Genomic DNA, 19,879 nt, shown 5'->3' on the forward strand with positions numbered 1-19,879 from the left:
AGAGAAAGGACCATTGTTTTCAGTGGAAACCCTGCCTGGCTTCACTGATTTGATGGAGCAGCAGCACTGGGATGCTCCCAGCCAGGGAATATCTGGCTGGAGAGACAGAGGAAGAAGCACAGCAGTGCAGCAGGCAGTGTTGTTTCTGTTAATGACCTCGTTGAATTGCCACAGCAAGATTTAAGAGTCCTATCTGCCACAGGAATGGTATTATCCTGTCTGTATTCTTCCCATTCCTGGTACTGTTAAAGGGAAGGTTTGGGCATGCACTTTCCATATCTCCAGAGAGCTGAACTGAGTAATCTCAGAGGGTCATGATTCGTTCATTTTTTATTTTAGGGACAGCTGGTCCTGATATTAGAGGTATTTAATTTTCCTTCTTTCTGTGCCTTGTATTGTAGGTATGATTCCTTCACTGACTCTTCAAGGAATGAAATGAAGATAAAGTTTGCACTCACAATGGAATTTGTAGAAGAGTACTTGAAAGAAGTTGTGAATCAACCCTTTCCATTTGGAGACAAAGAGAAAAACAAACTTACATTTGAGGTACTTCTCAGCTATCTGCATCCTACTTACATTATTCCTCATTTCAGATAAGATGGCATTGATTCTTTCAAAATAAAGCCAGTTGCAGAATAAATATTGGTGTAAAATAGCCTAAAGAAGCATCTTTTCCTAATTCCATTGTTCTTGGTGCTGACTGGTATTGCAGAAAATAATATTCTTGTCTGCTGTATTTTTCCAACCTTTGTTTCCTTCTACTGGGGTGATTGCTCCCACCCCTCAGTGGAGGGAGAGGGGATTTCTGGGGAGTGAATGGTGAATTTTCCTGTTCTTTCTACATTAGTGAAATAACTTGTAAGGATTCTTCAGTATAAGTAAGTGCTGTTTTCTGTATAGGGTATTACACTCAATGAAACACCCTGGATAACCTAATCCTGTGGATTAAACATTGTTTGAAATTCCTGACAGAAACTTTAGATAGGCCTAGATTTTCTAGGTTCTCATAGCAAAGAATAAAGGGGAATAAAAGGGAAATACTTACAGCTTTTATCGTTCTTCCTCCAGCCTACTTCTCTTTGTTTCTTTTGCCTCTGGTCACCTGAAATCACCTCTGTGCAAACCTATCATCTTACTCTTCTGCTGACTTCCCCAAAATCTTCTCCAAAGCTGCTGCCTCTTTAAATAATTTCCCAGAGTCTTTCTTCTTGATCTTATATATTTTCACAGATGCAATTTTATCCTCTCAAACCTTCCTAAATCTCACCTTGGTTTTGCTGTCTGCTGTAACCTGATTGATCAATTGCTTTGTCTAATCCTGACAGACATTTAATGTCACTGGCCTTAGTCTGAAAATCAGTAGCAAGACTTGTGCTAGTTTGAATGCACTGAAGATCTGAATCTGAACAGTGGAAGCTGCTATGTGAAATGCAATTGAAAACCACAAAGGCTGTCAGTACTTCCTTCATTTTTAATATCTTTTTCTCATAGGTGGTACATCTGGCTCGAAACCTCATATACTTTGGCTTTTATAGTTTTAGCGAGCTCCTCAGACTAACCCGGACACTGCTGGCAATTCTAGATATTGTTCAAGTGCCCATATCGTCATACTTCGAAAGGCTGAGCAAGTTTCAGGATGGAGGTGAGATGAGCAGCACAGACTGTTATTCCAGTGGGTAATTAGCTTTTTAAGTTGGAATAATTTATGGAGAATCTCAATACTCTTTCAAGGTTGTGTTTCCCACATCAGCCCACCTACAGAAATGCATTGCAAGGGGCATTTAGATGATCAGCTAAAAAGGAACCTTTTTGAACAGAGCTGTATCCTTCATGACTTGTGGGTACTGCATTGGCGTTGCTGCTTCTTTGCTTATTTCAAATTTGGTTCTAAACCTCATTGCCCCTTGCTCTGAACATCTTAAGGGAGTTGAAGCAGTATTTGCCTGGGCACAGGGATTATGTTGGCTCATCTGTGGCACAGCTGATTGTTAATCTTCTTACCACTTCAGTGAAAGGGAGAATGAGATGGTTCTGGTTCCACAGTGGCAGAAGTGCCCAAAGGAAGTCCAGAGGAGGCCATCCTCTGCCTGTGTTTGTCAAATTAGAATAAGCTCTTCTGACCCCAGACCACAATGCCTCTCTGACAACCCTAGGACTATTCTGTATGTCCCATTGCCTTTGCTACCATGGTTTAAAACTGGGTTGAAGAATGAGCATGCCAGGAAGGTGCTGAAACGTAGCAGTTTAGTTTTCCTGTGTGAGTGGATGAGAGGTGTGACGGTGGTGTGGGCTGAGGGTCCACAGGACTGACTGACAGCAGATTCTGTTTTGATATGTAGCTGGTGTTGCCAGCCAGCTGGCTCGCAGCACCAAAATGGATGAGCTGTCTTGTTGGAAACAATTATTTTGTGTTTTCTCTGGGAGGCCTTTTCCCAACCTTGAGTTTTTCTAATAGTCATTTTGCTCAGGGCTCTACAGATGCCCTGCAGGAGTGTGCTATTCTTCATAACTTTTTTCTTCTTTGAGGTTCACTCACTCTGGAGAGGTGTAGACTGTCATTGTCATCTCTGAACCAATAAGTCATATGCTTGGTTCTCTTTATCTACTCTCCATCACTGCCAGCAGACTTTATTGACACCCTCTGGAAGTATTTTCTGCAATGCAGTGCACATCAAATCATGCTGTAGCTGGCGGCAGTCCCTCCTCAGCACTAGAGAAAAGAATGTATGTCCAGCCACTTGGAATTATGTTTTCCTTTTTTGTCCCTGAAAGACTGCATTGCAGACTCTCTTCTTAAATGGCTCTGGACACAGTTTGACTCCAGACACAATCTTGGCATATTTGAAAATGGGATGTGCAGATGTGGTTCTTCTGCTTAGTTCTCACTCTGCCCAAGCCTTTAATCCTGATTATACATCTTGTTTAATGTTTTTACTCACATTTATGACCCATAAAATAATGCTTTTCCTTAATTCCCTTTTATTTCTGCAGAAGGGTTTCCTTTCAAGCTATGTAAGAGAAGAAAGAACCACCCATTAAGTGCAAACAGACCTGCTCTCAGTTGAAGTGAATTTCCTTAGTAATTCTATGCAAATCAATGAATTTGCTTTGAAATAAATGGGTGAAGGAATGTTGCAAATAGCACCACCCTGCAAATAGAAGCTTGGTAGCCTTTTTAGTAGTGCTCAACCAGGTACTGGAGCCTTGTTGGAAACTTTCTGTCACAAACCTGGTTTTTTCTCACATTCTTTCAGCAAAAAAGACACAGAACAAAGATGTGATTTTTTTTTTTTATTGCCTTCAGCCTTTGTACAGATTATTTAAATTTCTTTCCTACTGTCTCCATGGATGTTTACCTTTCAAACACTGACCAGTTCAGGTCAGGATGTGACAATCCATGGATGTTCTCTTGTTAATTTCCTGTGGGTTGGTTTGGTTTGTTTGGTGGGGGTTTTCCCCCTTTTTCTACTAACTCTATGTCTAGAAAGCTTTGGAGATGTTTTTTTTGCTGTTGCAGACTGTTGTCAGTCCTGTTTGCAATCTTACAGGAGTCTGGAGGTATTGGCTGTGCTGTCTAGACTTAAAAAAAGGCATTGAACCTGTGATGAGACAATGTGTCTTTGTGTAGAAATAGCTGTAAGACTTCTTGGAGAGGTCTTCTACATACAGTCTTTGTAAAATAAAAGGATGCCTTTGAATGGTCAGATCTTTTCTTCAACCTCCCTTTTCCTTTCTGATTGAGAAACTATAAACTACACAAAGTGTGCTTTAAGTGCTTTGCACTTAAGACAGCATGATCCTGAATATTTAACTGCTGTGTTATCTTGCTTTTCCTCCTGCTTTCTCTGGAGGTGCAAACTCACCTACCCATGAGCTATAAAGATGCATGTGTTACAAGAATGAAGTTGAAGGAGTTTAATAACTCCTATTCACTATCTTTGAGCACCCAGCTCACAGAGCTTCATGTTCAAAGAACAGATTTCATGTCTGAAATCACAACTCAAGCAAAACAGGGGAGTGCGTTTTGTTAAGGAGAACCGCACATGAATCAACCAGCATCACTTTAATTGCACATTGCACCACTGAGGGGAGGTGCGGGGCTGGCACTTCTGGGCCTCTGTTTGTGTTGGACTGTAGATGATCCCAAGGATGGGTCCAGAAGCACAGGTGTTCCCTGGGTCCTGTGGAGTTTGGATCTGTCTTGTCCAGGATGCAGTAGGGATCCTGAGGAATTAACAGGCAAGCACAGAAATTGGTCTTAGGAATTTTTTCTAGATCTCCCCTCGCTCTGAGAGTAAGGACTATTCACCATGCAAAGCTGTAGGTATACAATGGTTTTACATTTTATAATAATTATAAGATTGTACATGCAAGGGTTCCCTTCCCTTTTTACACAGATATTCTCTCTTTTAAAACTGTGTTGCTCAGAACATGTTAGTTGTTTTATTAGTTACCTGTCCTGGCTTTTTATTGTCTCTTTTAATTTACAATATTGGTTTCTTAGACTATTAAAAAGGGTGAAGGTAAGAATTACCTCAGTCAGCTTTTTTAGATTTTGGAAAATGTGATGGCAATTTCTAAAATCAGAATGGTCTGTTGATTTTTTCCAGCAAGTGTTTTCTTATTTGTAACTTCCATAAAACACAGACAGATGGATTGTTCCCTGCCCTCTTTCAGGGTAGTGGGACCTCTCTCTCCAGTCAGGGAGGTGTGAGGGTGAATTCTTGCCATTAGAGGAGGCATGTGGGAGATTCTATTCTCCCACATCTCTCCAGACTGCAGCATCCTCTCTGGCAGGTCCACTACTTATAACAGTCATACCAAACCTTTGCAGAATATTGCAGGTAGGTGTCCCTCCAAGACATTATTACTCTAGGGATGTGCAGGTTAACATAGCTCCTTTCTAAAGAAAAAGTAGCTTCCCTGAGTTGCAAAAATCATTACACTGTTGTTCTTTAAACAAACAAACAAACAGAAAGATATTATTGTTTCTGTTGTGATTTTTTGTGTCTATATTGTGAATGTATGAAAGTTTAAATTTTGGAGTTTATAGAAGTTGTGGGGCTTTGTTCGGGTTTTTGTGTTTGTTTATTGGTTGAGTGTTTTTTTTAAAGCTTCCAGTCAGGGATCACAAATGTCTAGGCATAAGTTTTAATTCAGTAAGAACATGTATTTCATTCCTTGAGCTTAGGGCTTCGAAGTGTAGCTCATCATTCCAGTTTTGACGAACACTGAAAGCCAGTCATGATGCCTGAGACTGACAGTTTATTGGTATAAACAAATATGTTTAAGTTTTATCAAGCATTAGGGGCATGATCCTGTAAATCTTTTGTAGAGAAAAAGTGCTACTGAATACCAGCTTAGGTTCTGTATATTATAATTTTCATCACTATTTAAGTGTAAATTTGCAAAGATTGATAGTAAAGCTATATTTAACAATAAGACTTTTTCAATAGTTATGCCGATTCAAAATCACAGTTATTTTCAGGTTCTAAGAAAAATTACTTGAAAAGAGGTTTGCCCAAATGGATGAGTCTTGTAATTTCTATTCTATAGCTGTAGTAGATGGTAGGTAGCATCTCTGTAGAAGTTGAGAATTTTGGTCAGGATCTATGTATTTTACATTATAGGTTTTGTATTTTAGTTTTCTTAAAATTTATTGATTTCTATCGGAAAATCAGTGCTGAAAAAATCTGGGGATGGGTAGGTTATGGTGTCTTTCCATTTACTTGTTCCAGGTCAGTAGCAACAAAAGTTTCCAACATCTGATTCTGGTAACGTGAAGTTGTTGGGAACTGGTGAGCTGGATTCCTGACTGGTTTGGCCAGTCCTCATTGTGAAAACTGTAGTCAGGATTTTGGGAAATACATTAATGATGGGTGGAAGAATGTGTTGAGTCTTGGCTGTGGAAGGTTTTCCTGTAGGTATGTAACTCAGAACTGAAAGAACCAAATTTTCAACCAGCAGTCTTGAGTCTTCTTCCCTGTTTAATATTTATTTCTTAAGTACACCCACTTACTTCAGTAAAACTACTTGTTAAGTGAGGAATTATATATGACAAGTGTTGAACTGTTGAGGCAAATCTGCAAAATGGACTGTATTTTTAGGCTTAGTGGAAGTTACATGAAGACTTAATTAACCTTTCACATTAAGAAGTCCTTTTCCCTCCTTTGCTTAAATTTGGAGCCACCTTGCTGGCTGAGGTAGTCCTTGATGATTTCTGTGGGTTTCTCTGTCTTAGTTTGGCAAAGATTCTAAAAACACAGAATCATAGCATGGCTTGAGTTGGAAGGGACATTGATGATCATCTTGTTCAAACTCCCTGCTATGGGCAGGGACACCTTCCACTATCCCAGGTTGCTCAGAGCCCCATCCAGCCTGGCCTTGGACACTCCCAGGGATGGGGCAGCCACAGCTTCTCTGGGCACCCTGTGCCACAGCCTCACCACCCTCACAGGGAAGAAAGAAGACAGATTTGAAGAAAGCTGGCTAAGAAACATTTATGAGACAAGATCCTGTAAAAAGTAAGGATGTATATTTTTGGAAATGCTTCTTATCTAGATTGCACCCTAAAAATGAACTGACTTGAAAATCTTGCAACCAACTTCTTTTTTTTTTTGTTTCAGTCAGTGTGTCTTAACTTTGAATTATTTTTGTGCATATTTGAAGCTGCTTTCTGTTTCTTTTTTTTTCCCCTTTTAGATTCCAAAAAAAAAAAAAAAAAAAAAAGGGATATACAAAATATACTACCTCTATATAGTTTTTTTTTACTAGCCCTATTTTTTTTTTCTTAAGGAGAAAATGAGGATTTCATTTAGTACTGCTGTCATTTTGGCACCTTTAAAGAACATTACAATCTCTTGCAGTTTTAATTAAAAGGTAAAGTCATTGCTTTCCTAGTAAGTGCAACCTGCTGTATCATTCCAGAGTAAGGAGCCAATCTGTCTTGTCCAATACTGCTAATTTATTCTCTGTGAATTAAAATGCACATCTTTCTCTAGGTGCTATTTGCTCTTTCAAATAACTTATTTTAGTCATACCATGAAACTACAGCTTATGTCAGGTCTGAAAGGGGAAGCAGCACAGTAGTAAGCAGAAGGTAAGCGAAACATTTGCCACACAGCTCAGTGCTTTTTAGTTTCTGTTGTTTGGGAATGAGAATAATGACATGCCAGGAAATACATCCCTGAATTTGAGCTGCATATGTCTTGGGATGCAGTTCACAGTCCTGAGCACCTGCTAAAAAAACCCTCAGTGGTGCAAATCTGGGTTATCTGTAGAATATATCTGTCCCTCAGGAGCTCTACAATTTTCCTGAGCCCGTGACCACTGATATCAGTGGGAGTCTTTTGGTTTACTTTGCTCAGTCTTTTTGAAAAAATAAATTTTAAAACTGCCTGTAATAAGCTTAAATTGCTCCCACCTCTGTGGTTCTCACATTAAATGTGTTGCCCACAACTGCCTAAGGAGATGCCTCTTTTTACTTGTTTAAACTGATGGTCAGATATCCCAGCTGCTTCCTGTTGTGCCTGGGTCTGTATCTTGGTGGTGTGTTCTTCCTGCCGATGGAAGGGACACAAGGTTCCATCCTGCCAGGGGGCAGGACAGGGGGGGTGCCCTCGCCTTCTCCTGGAGTCTTCAGTGCTGGTGAGATCTACTGCCTCACTCTGCAGGGGAATGCTTGTGTTTCTGTGTGTCAGGGGACTCTTGTCCCGGCTTCTGTTGCTGTTACACAGCCCAGGAGCCTCCTCATCTCCAGCTTCAGTTAGGTCATTTTTTCTTCCAACCCCTTTTGGCTGCAAGTAGAGGTACACAGTGATGGAAGCACCAGTGAGGCCACTGAGTGTTGACAACAAGGCTGCACCTGCCTTTTCTGTGGTCCCTATGGGTTCTCTGTGTCCAAGGAGGATCAGATTTCATCCAAGACTATTCAAAATTGCTCTACTGTTTCTCAGCCTGCCATCTGCATCTGTTATCTGCACTTTAGTCTAGTTAACAATTTGCAGTATCTTCTTTGATTAGCAGGGCTAGTGAGGCAATGGCTGCCTGGCAGATTGGAGCAATAATTTATACCAGCAATTTACCAGAAAAGAAATGTTCTAAGAGGAAAAAGGAGAGTTAACTGTGTTAGTCACAGATAGCTACAGAGAAGAAACTGGTGTTCAGAGTATTGCCAGACCAAAGGGGAGGTCTGACTGAGAGCTTAATTCTGTGGCATGAACCATTTCTCTTTCCTCCTTACTCCTTCCCTCATTATAAGACCCATGCATTAATGGGCTTCCATAGACCACTGCTCTTCTAGGAATCAATATCTGTCTTACAGATGTAACTCAGCTAGGAGGCTTGATTCCCATGGTGCTTTTTACCCTCAAGGCCAGCATGCTGATATATGCATTTTTTTTCCTTGCTTGACACAGCTCAGTGGTTTTGGGCATTGGAAAAAAGCCCAGAACCTGCAGAATGACAGGAGAAGGTGAAGTTTGGTGAAGTTTCACCATGGCTGGGTAGCTGAGAGTTTGTGTATAAAAAGGGAAGGTTTGTGGTTATGTTGTGGTGGAGGCTGGAGTGGTCAGATTCACTCAAGGGCTGGGGAGCAAATGTACGTCCATGGCACATCGTAAGTTTTTTCCTTTGTTTTGCTTTATTGCTTCTGAGGACTATAAAATATGGAAGTGATAGCTCACCATGTGTCCTTAATGCCAGGCATTAGGTTTTCTGTAAGCGTTAACTGAGGTCAGCTAGTTATTGAGCAATGAAAAATGGTTTAATGAAGACATAAAGTGTGATTCTTGGCCTGTTTGTGGTAGGTTCTGAAGTCTTTATGAACAAATTCTGTAGAAAACCTGTAAAAATTAATACCTCTTTCACAAGCAGAGCTGTAAGGGTTTAATACTTCTGGCAAATAATATACAGCTCTAAAGAGCTTGAAATAAAATGTATTCCTTTAGGTAGTGAAGTGTTGTTATCATATGTCCTTAAAATGGCTGCAACTTTTCATGAAGAAAAATTAAATTGCATGAAGCAATGTAGCCAAATCAGCAAAGAAATGTAGAGCTAAAGCTGCCATTGGATTCTTAATCTTGCTCTTGGTATTTAGATATTGCTGTACATGTGGCTCCCTGACAGAAGATCCTCGAGCACTGAAGGTGTTGCATGCTTTAAGATGGCACTGAAGCTTTCTTTGGGAAGCTTTTGGTGGAGCAATAGTGTAAATCTAACTGAAATTCCCAAAGCCAAGGATATTTGGAGTTTTGCTGTTGTGAATACTTTCTTAAAACCTGGTTGAACACACCTGCACTGACACATGGGTTGAGACAAGGTCCTGTGTGCTGGTTTTGACTGAAGTGTCAGTGTCCTAATCAAAAGCATGCTCAGGTTTGATGACATCAGAGAGTTGTTTCTATAACTTAATTACTGCATAGACCATGTGAGAATTGTCATATTTTTGTAAAGCCTTTGATTTCTTCTTCCTCCCTCCTCTTTTTTTCTGTAAGAAGATTGAATAATATATTTGATTTTTGTCTTTTCTGGTCATTAACAGATCTCCTGAAGATCTGATCAGACCTTTCAGTACCTGAAGGGAACCTACAAGAAAGATGGAGAGAGACTATTTACTCCAAGGGCATGAAGAGACAGGACAAGGAGAATAGCTTCATATTGACAGGAGTAGGTTTAGATTGGATATAAGGAAGAAATTGTTCTCTCACACTGTGAGAGTGGTGAGGCCCTGGCACAGGTTGCCCAGAGAAGCTGCGGTTGCTTCATCCCTGGAATTTTCCAAGGCAAAGCTGGATGGGACTCTGAGAAACCTGGTGGCAGCTGTCCCTGCCCATGGCAAAGGGGTTGGAACTGGGTGGTCTTTAGGGTCCCTTCCAACCCAAACCAATCTATGATTCCATGTGGCAGCTCCCATTTAGGTATTTAGTTTCCAGAAGCATTGCGCATCCAGCTGGTCCAGTCCCTAATAAAAGCTACTGGGTGTTAAAATCCTTTTGAAAATATGGGCACTTTTAAAATTTTTGTGTAGGGAGGTAAGCACTGTGGGAAACTGTTCAAGCTAAAAATAGCTGAGCGGTTTTCAAAACTGTGTCCTAGGAATTAATTTTTCTTTCTTCTGGGGAAGACTGAACAGCAATGGTAGTAAGAGTAGGCTCTTTCCCCCCTTGGCAGCTAGGGACCAGATCAAGTGCCTATAGGTAACTTTCAAATAAACAAGGCTGCATGTTGGTTCCCTGGTATCTTGGAGATTTCTGTGGCGCAGAGGACTCTGTGGCTCTGTGGACTGGAGCCAGAGTCCTAAGGCAATCTGCCAGCCTTTGAGGCTTCCACTGACTGTTCACCCTCAGCTTCTGTACAGTTCTCTGCACTCTGTGTGAAATATCCAAAATTCTGTGGGTCCTGGAGAGCAAACTGAGGATGCTCCATAGCGATGGGCTGGGAACAATTGGAAGAAAAGGCATGAATTACCAGCTGCCTTTGACAGTTGTTTTTCTTACTGAATATGGTATTTTGTCACTTATCATCCATACTGTGCTGCATAGCAGATTGTTGTTCAGTTTTATATTCTGCTTTTAGAATTTTTGCAATCAGTAAATGACTTATCAAGAAAATATGTTTATGTAGAAAATGAAGTGTCAAATTATCTACTGTTTCGATTACTTGGGTGGTTGTTATTTTTTTCCCATAATTGACTCCTCTGAAAAGCTTTTCTTCTCAGAGAGGCCGCTGTGTTGTCAATCGTGCCAAATTGCATGAGATTATGTGCTACAGTTTTGTGACAGAAACTGATACTCATTAGGAAGTTGTGATCACTGTAATAAAAAGTAATGAAAAGGAGATGCACAGCTGTCTATTCAAAACATGACAAGCATTCTCTTCTTTCCTTTTCCTTCAGTGTCTGTCAATCTGCAGCTTCTTTAAATTACCACTTGTGCATAGTGAATTCACTCTTCCATCGACTAATTTTGTTGAGACTGTACATTAAATAGGAGACATTTCTAATGGGTCCACTGCTTATGGAAAGCTTTTGGTGTCTGACTTGTCTTGGCAGAGGGAGGAACAGAGAAGAAGGAAAAATTGGAAAAAGATTCAAGGAGATTTCCTTGTGTTCTTTTCCTCTGTTGGTCAGTCACAGCTCTGAGCTCTTCTGCAGCAGTTTGCTGCTGAGAGAAGTGCACACATTAGCACCTCACAAAATTGCAAGGACTGTTCTCTCACTGCCACACTTCACAGCCATATATATATGTTAGTACCTTGACCTCAAAGAAAACAGCCAAAGATGAGGTCAGCAGGTTAAGGGTGGCAGTACCATATGGAGGCACAGCTCAGCTTTTCTTCACTTATCTCTAGCAAAGTGCACATAAAAGTAATCAGGGTTCACATCTACGTGCTCTCTCTCCTGATTTATCTCAGTTAACTAGCTGAGACAGTAAGTTAATTTTTCCTTGGTCATTGGTATTCAGGAAGCACTTTGGAGATGTGACTAAGATCAGAGCTCCCTTATTTTAGTCATTGTGTGCACATGTATACTAAGAACTTAAATCTCTTTTGTTGAGCCAATGTATTTTGTCTTGCATTGTTGCAGGCTTAGCTGACAGAGAGCCAGTCCCTTTTTAAACTGCAGTAACCTTCCTGCATGCATTACCTCAGGGAAACACACCCTTCCCTGCTGGGATAACCATGTTCAAGCAAGACTGCTGCTGGCCCCTCGTGCTTGTAGCTGACAGATTTAAAACCATGCTTAACACGGTCCAGACTTCCAAGGCTGGACAGACAACACTGAGTATCACCAGTGATGATTATTGGGGGATCTTATGGAAGAGAAGCTGCTCCCCACTCGTTAGGTACATGGAAGATCTCCATGACTTCTTTCACAAAGCAGAGCAGCTCCTCTCAGTGTTGAGACACATCAGCTGCTTCACTGCCATCCATGAATGTGCTGCTCGACTGCTGTCTGCTCCTTGGAGAAGGTTGCATTTGCACCCTGCAAAACATGGTTGTTGAGATACCTTTCCTGACAAGAAATGCTTAATTGCTCCAGTTGCTGCATCATTTTAACTCTGGGAATGTTCTCTTCAAGCCTGCTCTGAATTAACTGAAAATTACAGTCAGCATCAGGCAGTTAGTTAAAAAGTTTTCCAAGATGACACCTTGTCTCCCTGCTGTTATTGCCAGAAATAATGCAGTATTGAATCATTACCCATTTCAGCTGTAAATACTGAACTGGATTAAGTAGACTTTTCTCTTACTAAACTCCTTTCCTGTGCATTAATTAAATGCTGTTTGAAAGGGATAATAAGTAACCGCCTTAATCCTCCTTCACTTTCCAACTTCTGTCTTTTGAGATCACTTGCATTAAGGTCAATAGTGAAGGAATGCTGTGGACAGAGGGTTTATCCTTGTTACTGATACTGTTGGGAAGCAGCTTCCTCTCACTGGTTTGTGCCACCTTTGATTACTGGTGTTCTGTGGGTGCCAGGAAAGGACAGCACTCACCTCATTTATTTTTATTTCCTACATGCTTTCTAGGCTCCAGTATCACTTTAGCTGAGTGCCTCAGAGTCTTTGCTATTGCAGGCCTCTCACTGTCCGTCCTAGAGGTGGAAAAAGTGATCTACTTATTTATGGAGGTCATCCTGAAATGCAGAGATGGTGACTAATTCCTTATTTGAATTGCATTCCCTGCCATGCCTGTGCAGCACCCCAGTCATGGCTGAGAAATAAGCAAGATGTGGTCTGGATAATATCCCAGCTTTCTTTCTCTAGGAACTGAGGTCTACCCAAGATGTTGTCTGATATCTTGTCCATAAGACACTAACTTTTTCATTCATTTTACACCTAGTAGATTTCAGTCTTGAAGGGTGAGCAGGAACTTTTCAAGATGAAGTGGAATTTTTCTTCCTTATTTTGGACAAACTGCAGTTGTATCTTGTTTTTGAGAAGAATATCCTTCCTTATCATTAACCCTATTGACTGAAGTTTGTTTTTAAAGAATTCCTGAGCTTTCCAAATGCCCTCTCTTTATATTTCCCTCTGCCCAACTGAGCAGAAGGGATTTTGATTTGATGTTTTGAGAGATGATAATTTCTCAGCTGAGGTGTATGCCAGGGGTGTTGTAGGCCATGATGCAGCTGCCCAAGTTACAGGTCTTGTTATGGGCATATCTGTCAGCATTAAGGACAGAATGAAATGGATTTCATTTATTTCATAGTTTTGAAATGAAGACACAAAATGTTGGTTTAACTGAAGGTACTTTAAGGGTTGAAGATCCTTCACGTAGTACTGTAGCTTCACAAAGGTGCACTGAGTGGTGGTCAATACAAATACTTGTTTAGCACACTGGGAGAAAGGAGTTGGGGAGTGGGAGTGAGATATCCATCCCATGTTATTCCCACACTGTTTTACTTGATTTGAAAGGAAAACACACCATTTGAATTTTGTGTTATGGAGAGTATTTGTGATGAATTTATTTGCTTTATGCCTGTGTAAGCAGTTAGAACTTTCTGTGCCTGCCTAATGTGGGGATCCAGCCTGTAGTTTGACTTTTAGGTTTTTTTTTCCCTTAACAACATGGAAAATCAGAAGTATATTTCCCTCCCCACCCTCTTTTGTAGGGACTTAAAAGACTGATTCAGAGTGATTGCACACGAGACCAGATGCTGAATGGGACCTCAAACCTGACACTAATCTGCCTCATTCACTTTGAAAAAGCACCTTCTTTGTGTGTTTCCTTTTAAAGTCAGGGCTAAAGGCATTCTCTTCCCATATACATTGTAATTGAGCTATATGGATTGAAGAAAGAAGGGAATAAGAGGAGGATTTTGCCAAAAAATATAAAATCCAGCCTTGGTTTTTATCTGGGAAGAGGGTTTCTTCAGTGTGAGTAAAGCTTGGCCATGGCATGGTGATTAAAGTGTACTAAAGGACAGACAAGGACTATTCAGGCTTCTCTCAGCAAAGCTACATTTCCTTCAGTCTTTTCTTTGCCTTTAGTGTAGCCTAGGTCCTGGCACTCTTCCTGTGAAGAGATGCTGTCATTCCTTTCCCTTCCTCCATTCTTTCCTAGCTGTGTTTTGCAAGAAAGGAAACTGATTCATATAGGTAGGTAGCACAGTCTTCTCACACTTTCTCGTCCCACCTTTGCAAGGAAGCCACTGATTCACTGAGATGCTTTTCCCATCAAAATTCACTATAAAGACCAGTATAATCTGTGGGAACAGATGGTATTTCTTGGTAGATTTTGCAGTGTACCATTGCAACCTGGATAAATGTTTTACCACATAAGTATAAAACAATTTTCTCCCTCATGAATAACTTACAAAAGGCACTGTGATTACAGGTACCAGTTTAACCTTCAGGACAGCCTTCAAGCCTGGCATTCTCCTGGGACTTTTTTTTTTGAAGGGGGATGCTTGGCTGGTTGTGTCAGTTGGGTTTGGGATGTGCCCTGTTGTTTGAACCACACAAAGAGATTGATCAGACTGGCAAAACCTCATCTCTTTACTCTCCTTCAGTGTGACAGCTAAAACTCCTCCAATATGTCTCCAAATGGCAGCAATAGATGGTATTAATAAAATACCAATAAAATTTTTCTAATGATAAGCATAGTCAGGTACTGGAATTGCTTGCCTAGGGATGTTCTATAATACTGGATATGCAACACTTGGTTTGCAAATATTCTTAAAAACAAGTTAAACAAACCTCTTTAAGAAATTATCTTGGATAATATACCTTCAGACAAAGGAATGGGTGAGATTTCTTTAGTTCTACTTTTTACAATTTGCTGAGCATGTTAACAGAACTCTGGAAATATTTTGGCATATTTACCATCTGTTGACCTGTAAGAAATGATGTCTTGGAAAATCAGCAAAGGAAATTCTTGCCTAATTGGGTAATTTGAATGAACTCAGGAAATCAGGGCTTCTTTTTCAATATGCCTTTTGAGACTGGAAAGGGGTTTGACAACATGAGTGTATATGTGCTATATAGCATTGTAAATTTAGTCCTAGGAAATGTGTCTGTTTTTGTTTCATGCACAGGGAACAACGTCATGAGGACAATCCACGGGGTAGGAGAGATGATGACCCAAATGGTGCTGAGCAGAGGGTCTGTATTTCCCATCAGTACTCCTGACATACAGCCAAGCATTCACCCAAGCAAGCAAGTCAGCACTGCAGACAGTGAAGATGTGATTGTAATGGACACCAAATTGAAAATCATTGAGATTTTGCAGGTAATAATGGGGGGTGGTATATTACACAGCAGTCATTTCAGGGTTCTTTACTCACATGGCGGCCAGTTCTGTTACCCACATTCTTACTATTCACTGGCTCCTCATTGTAGAAATAACTCATTGACATGAGGAAGGATAGTCCTCTGTGTGAACAATTGCACAGTTGTGGTCCTCATTCTGTTGTACCAGCTTCACTTTTGAAGGAACAGGATGCTGCAGGTACTTTCTGACTGTAACTCTGCAATAACAACTTGTCCTCTAATCTGCCTCACTAATGTTTCCTTAAGACAGCATCTCTGTTTCCAGTTTCTTTCACACAGTTAACACTGGGGTGGTTGCTTGATTTAAGCATTTGACCCCTCTGTTGCAGTAGTTGCATAAAGGGCAGAATTGACCCTGGCCCTACTGAAGTTGTGTGAGGCTGCGCACTTTTGGTGCATTTAATGCATTTCAGATTTCCACTGTTGGGCTGAGAACAGTCTGTGGGCTGCTGTGCTTTTCTCCCAGCTGACATGACAAGCTGGGTGACACCAGCCTGCCTCCTGAGATGCAGTTTTCACTTGGTGCTGTTAATAAGTGAAGTGGCACACGCCTGCTCTGTGTATCACTTCCTGCAGTGTTTGGGCCCTGAAGGAATGTTTCAGTGTTTTCTCTAAATTCTCTGGATTTGTTGGTACCAATGTCACTTTTGAAGGATTCAATTTGTTGTGACTGCTCATAAATTATGTAGATTACTCTAATTACTTGTCATCTGAAAGGCTATCAACTGTTAGAATATACTCAATAGTGCATTCTTTGGTTCTAGGCCTCCTTTACTTTAAAACTTACAGTGGAAGATAGAGTGCTATGAAATTATATTACCTAAATAACATCATTCACTTGTATTGCTTTTCATTTTCCTTGTTTGTATGACTGAATTTCTCTTCACACTATGCTGCTTTACTGGTTGATGCCTAGGAGGATGATTCCAGGACCCTGTCCTGTGCATTCCCTGAGGGAATCGCATTTTGTCTCATCCATTCGTTTTTCACAGCACATTCATTGCAAGAGCACTAAGGATTGAAGGGCACTTAATCCTAATTTCTTACTTAATCTGTGGTTTGGTAATTAAGGATTGGTCAAACAGTCAAATTACTTCAGATAAGCAAGTTGTCATATGCTGGGTGAATCCCAGTAAATGTGCATATATATGATCCTAGCCCACAAGAAATACAAAATAATTCAGTTTCATTTAAAATGCAATGAGGAAGGATTAATTTAAATCATGTTACCTTTCCATTACTGTGTTATTAGCCTCAACGGCGAGTAAGAATATTTTAGATTTATTGTACTAATTGCATAGCAAGTACAACGGTGATTAAAGTTATTCTATTCTCAGAAATATTTCAGTTTATAGTAATTTAATTCTCAACATATCTTCCTATTGCTTTAAGTAAAGACTGTTTAATTTATGATTTCTATTCTGCCCTCAGCCAGAATTAAACAGATGGTCTGATAGACTTAGTTGACTATGCGTGGACTTGGGAAATTTTTATTTTTAAAAATCTTGTTTGTACAATTCTGGGCAACTTAATAATGGAACCAAAATAGACAAATGTTATTACTGTGGGTCTGGGAAACATGTTTGGCTTTAGCTGTAGATCAAAGAAACAGGTTGCCATCATTTGCTAAGTCACCTTTCAAATCACCTTTCACCTCAGCATTGGAAACTCAGCCTAAGTCTTTCATCCCCACTGATTGTAAAATATGTTAAATAATCTTAAAGGTGTTTGATTACATGCTTGCATTTCCTATGGGTAAGAAGCATCCATGTGTGTAAGTGTCAGCCCTTAATTTCGTATTAATGCTTCCAACCTAGTTATTTTCCTCACTATTCCAATATAAAAGTAGTACTTCCAGGTCTGAATTAGGATTTTTCCTGTATGAGTTTCCAGTTTCACAGCTGAGGAACAAAAAGGCATTTTTCAGGTGTCTGAGAGGGTGAGCCTTGAGCCTGTTGTGTTTGCTCTCTATTCCACTCCGTGGAGCATTGGAAGTCCAGCTGAAATATGAAATAATTGATGTCAGCATGGGTTTGAAGGTTCTGATCTGGCTCGTAGGCAGTGAGGACAAGGCAGCGTGTTGGAGTCCCTGCACACACCCAGTGGTTCTCAAGCAATCCATAGGGCAGAGTTCAACATATCTCAGGATGGGCAGGGTAAAGAAAGGAATCACAAAAAACTGGTGAATGTATTGGATTGTTTTTTTCATAGTAAACTTAAATTTATTTACTTCACTTTTTTTATTCTTGTAGTTTATTCTCAGTGTTAGACTGGACTACAGAATATCCTACATGCTGTCTGTCTATAAGAGAGAGTTTGGGGAAAACACTGAAAACGTTGACTGCTCTACATCATCCCCACCTGACACACCAGGGACTGCCTCAGGTAAACCTTGCTGTTTTCTTTCAATGCAAAATAATTCTGGCTAGGCAACTGCAAACACTGAGCTCAACTGTAGCAGAAAGACACAGGCTGCTGCATGTTGAAAAGCTTGTGAAAAAATAAAAAAATTAAGGAATTCCACAAATTTTTTTTGCTGGTCTGTCCTCCTCCTCTAACAAAAAAAGTGATTCCTTTTTCCCCACTGTCATATTTTGTTCTTTTATCTGTGCTCTTCCCAAAACACTGCATAGTGGCGAGTGGAGAATGGTTGGGGATGGATGAGACCAGGTTTAAGTGAGGTGAATGTGGTACAGGAATGATTTGGCTTTCCAGGGAGCATTCCTATGCGCACAGAGTGCTCAAAATGTCTGTGTGAACACCTGCAAGTAGGGGAGAATTGCTTTAGCTGGGTGTGGGCGTATGTACAATATAGGGGTACTGAAGTCTTAAGTAATACGTTATATTAAAGCCACACTAAAGCAAAATGATGGTGTGGCAAATAACTGGGTTTATGGTAAATATTCTAAAGTTCATGTATATGCTTTGCTGGGATTGGCTCAAGAGAAACAAAGAAAATGTAAGAAAAAATTTAAAAGTTTGACAATGTGTCATTTGTGGGACACTGCTGTGTGTCACAACTTCTAGTACTATGTGGCTTTGGTTCATCACTACGATTCTCTTCCTCAGGAATAGTAATACACAATTTACCTCTGCCCCATATCCTGTTTGTTCTCTGCTACTCTTGCAGAAAGCAAATTTTGTGTAGTTGGGAATGACTAGTTAGACCTTTATTGATACCATCTGCTTTAAAGAGGAACAGAATTCCATTTTGCTGTGCAGATTAAATGATGATCACTGGCTTTCTTTTTTTTTTTTTTTTCTTTTTTTTTTCTTTTTTTTCCCAATTTTTTCTTCTGATTTTTTTCCCAGCAATTGTTCCTGACATAGATGAAATTGCAGCTCAGGCTGAAACCATGTTTGCTGGCAGGTATATTCTCTGAAGTTTTATCTCTATGTATATTTATGTATCTTTTTGTTCATGTCAATATTTCTCATGGCCAATCTCTGTTTATTCTGTGCTTATTTTTATAGCTCTTTCTCTTCCTCTGTCTGCTTGTTAATTGCATAAGCCATATTTGAACAGAAACGTGCCAGGAAAGACCTGGATTTCAATCAAGCAAACAGCCCAGCTGGCCTGGATGGCTGTGGGATTGGCCATGAGCACCCTCTTAGTTGTAAGAGAGTTGGTAGAAAGATTTTGTCGTGTTCCCAAAGGCAGCTGGGGAATGATGTAGAGGTGTATTGGGCTGAACAGCACTAATTTTCTATTTATCTTATAATGCCTCACATGGGTGCTGAAAAGCCACTCTTTTTCTGGTGTTTCTTATGGCTACAGCCCCAAATTTCCTGGATCAGCAGCTTGCTGTTGGCCCTCAGGATTTCTCATAGATTGCATGACTAGTTATCATTGCACTTGGTGTTCAAACTCCTTGGGAAAATTGTGCCAACAGTAATCTCTCCTGTGACTCCTCAGATCAGGAGTGGACCACTTGCCACGATCTCCTGGTCCACCAGAGGCCTGTAGATCACAATTTATGCTTGCAGAGTTTTGGAAGGGATTTCAACTATGCTGTGAACAGAAAAAATAACCCATGGAAAACACTCACACTGGAGAGTTATTATCATTATCACTATGTTGGTTTAATTTTACAAGTATCATTATAATTATACCAGTAAAAATTAATTCCATTTAGACAAGGCCGTAAAAACTTTGAAAAGTTTTTCTTGGAGCTAAGGAGAAGGATCAGCAATATGGGCACTGTGATCTTTCCTCTCTCAGTCCCTCGTGCGTTCTTAATCTTTACCAGCACAAGCAATGCCTCTAGGCCTCTCCTGAACTCCCATACTGTGAAGCAACACACAGCCCTTGGCACTGCATCTTTAAAATGACCAGAGAGACCCAATGGTTTCTTGGAATCATTATTTCTGCTCTGATATGTTAAGTGTAAATCTGCTTTCTGCCGTTCCACATTATGAATATGATTCTAGAAATATGATGCTTTTGGCAACTCTTGCTATTTTTGATCTTATTTTTTCTTAAATGAAATTTTAATAGCAGCTGAAAAGGGAGGAAGTGAAAAGGAAAGGGTCAAATTAATCTCTGAGGAAATGCAGTTTACTTCGTTTAATTTGGATTGGGGATGTATCTGGCTCAATTTATCCA

At 40.2% G+C, this 19,879-nt stretch overlaps 1 protein-coding gene across 1 annotated transcript in view; it reads left to right on the forward strand.

The window, feature by feature from the left end:
• Positions 1–19,879, forward strand: part of ITPR2 (inositol 1,4,5-trisphosphate receptor type 2) — a 244,644-nt gene that overhangs the window by 76,401 nt on the left and 148,364 nt on the right. Inside the window, exons 20-24 of the mRNA XM_041397170.1 lie at positions 402–546; positions 1,492–1,642; positions 15,039–15,232; positions 17,526–17,658; positions 18,586–18,643. Of these exons, the coding sequence (XP_041253104.1) occupies positions 402–546; positions 1,492–1,642; positions 15,039–15,232; positions 17,526–17,658; positions 18,586–18,643 (681 nt within the window). The remainder of the gene's footprint in view (positions 1–401; positions 547–1,491; positions 1,643–15,038; positions 15,233–17,525; positions 17,659–18,585; positions 18,644–19,879) is intronic.

Source organism: Onychostruthus taczanowskii, unplaced genomic scaffold, assembly GCF_017590055.1.
Source record: "Onychostruthus taczanowskii isolate IOZ18803 unplaced genomic scaffold, ASM1759005v1 scaffold136, whole genome shotgun sequence".
NCBI classification, from domain to species: domain Eukaryota; kingdom Metazoa; phylum Chordata; class Aves; order Passeriformes; family Passeridae; genus Onychostruthus; species Onychostruthus taczanowskii.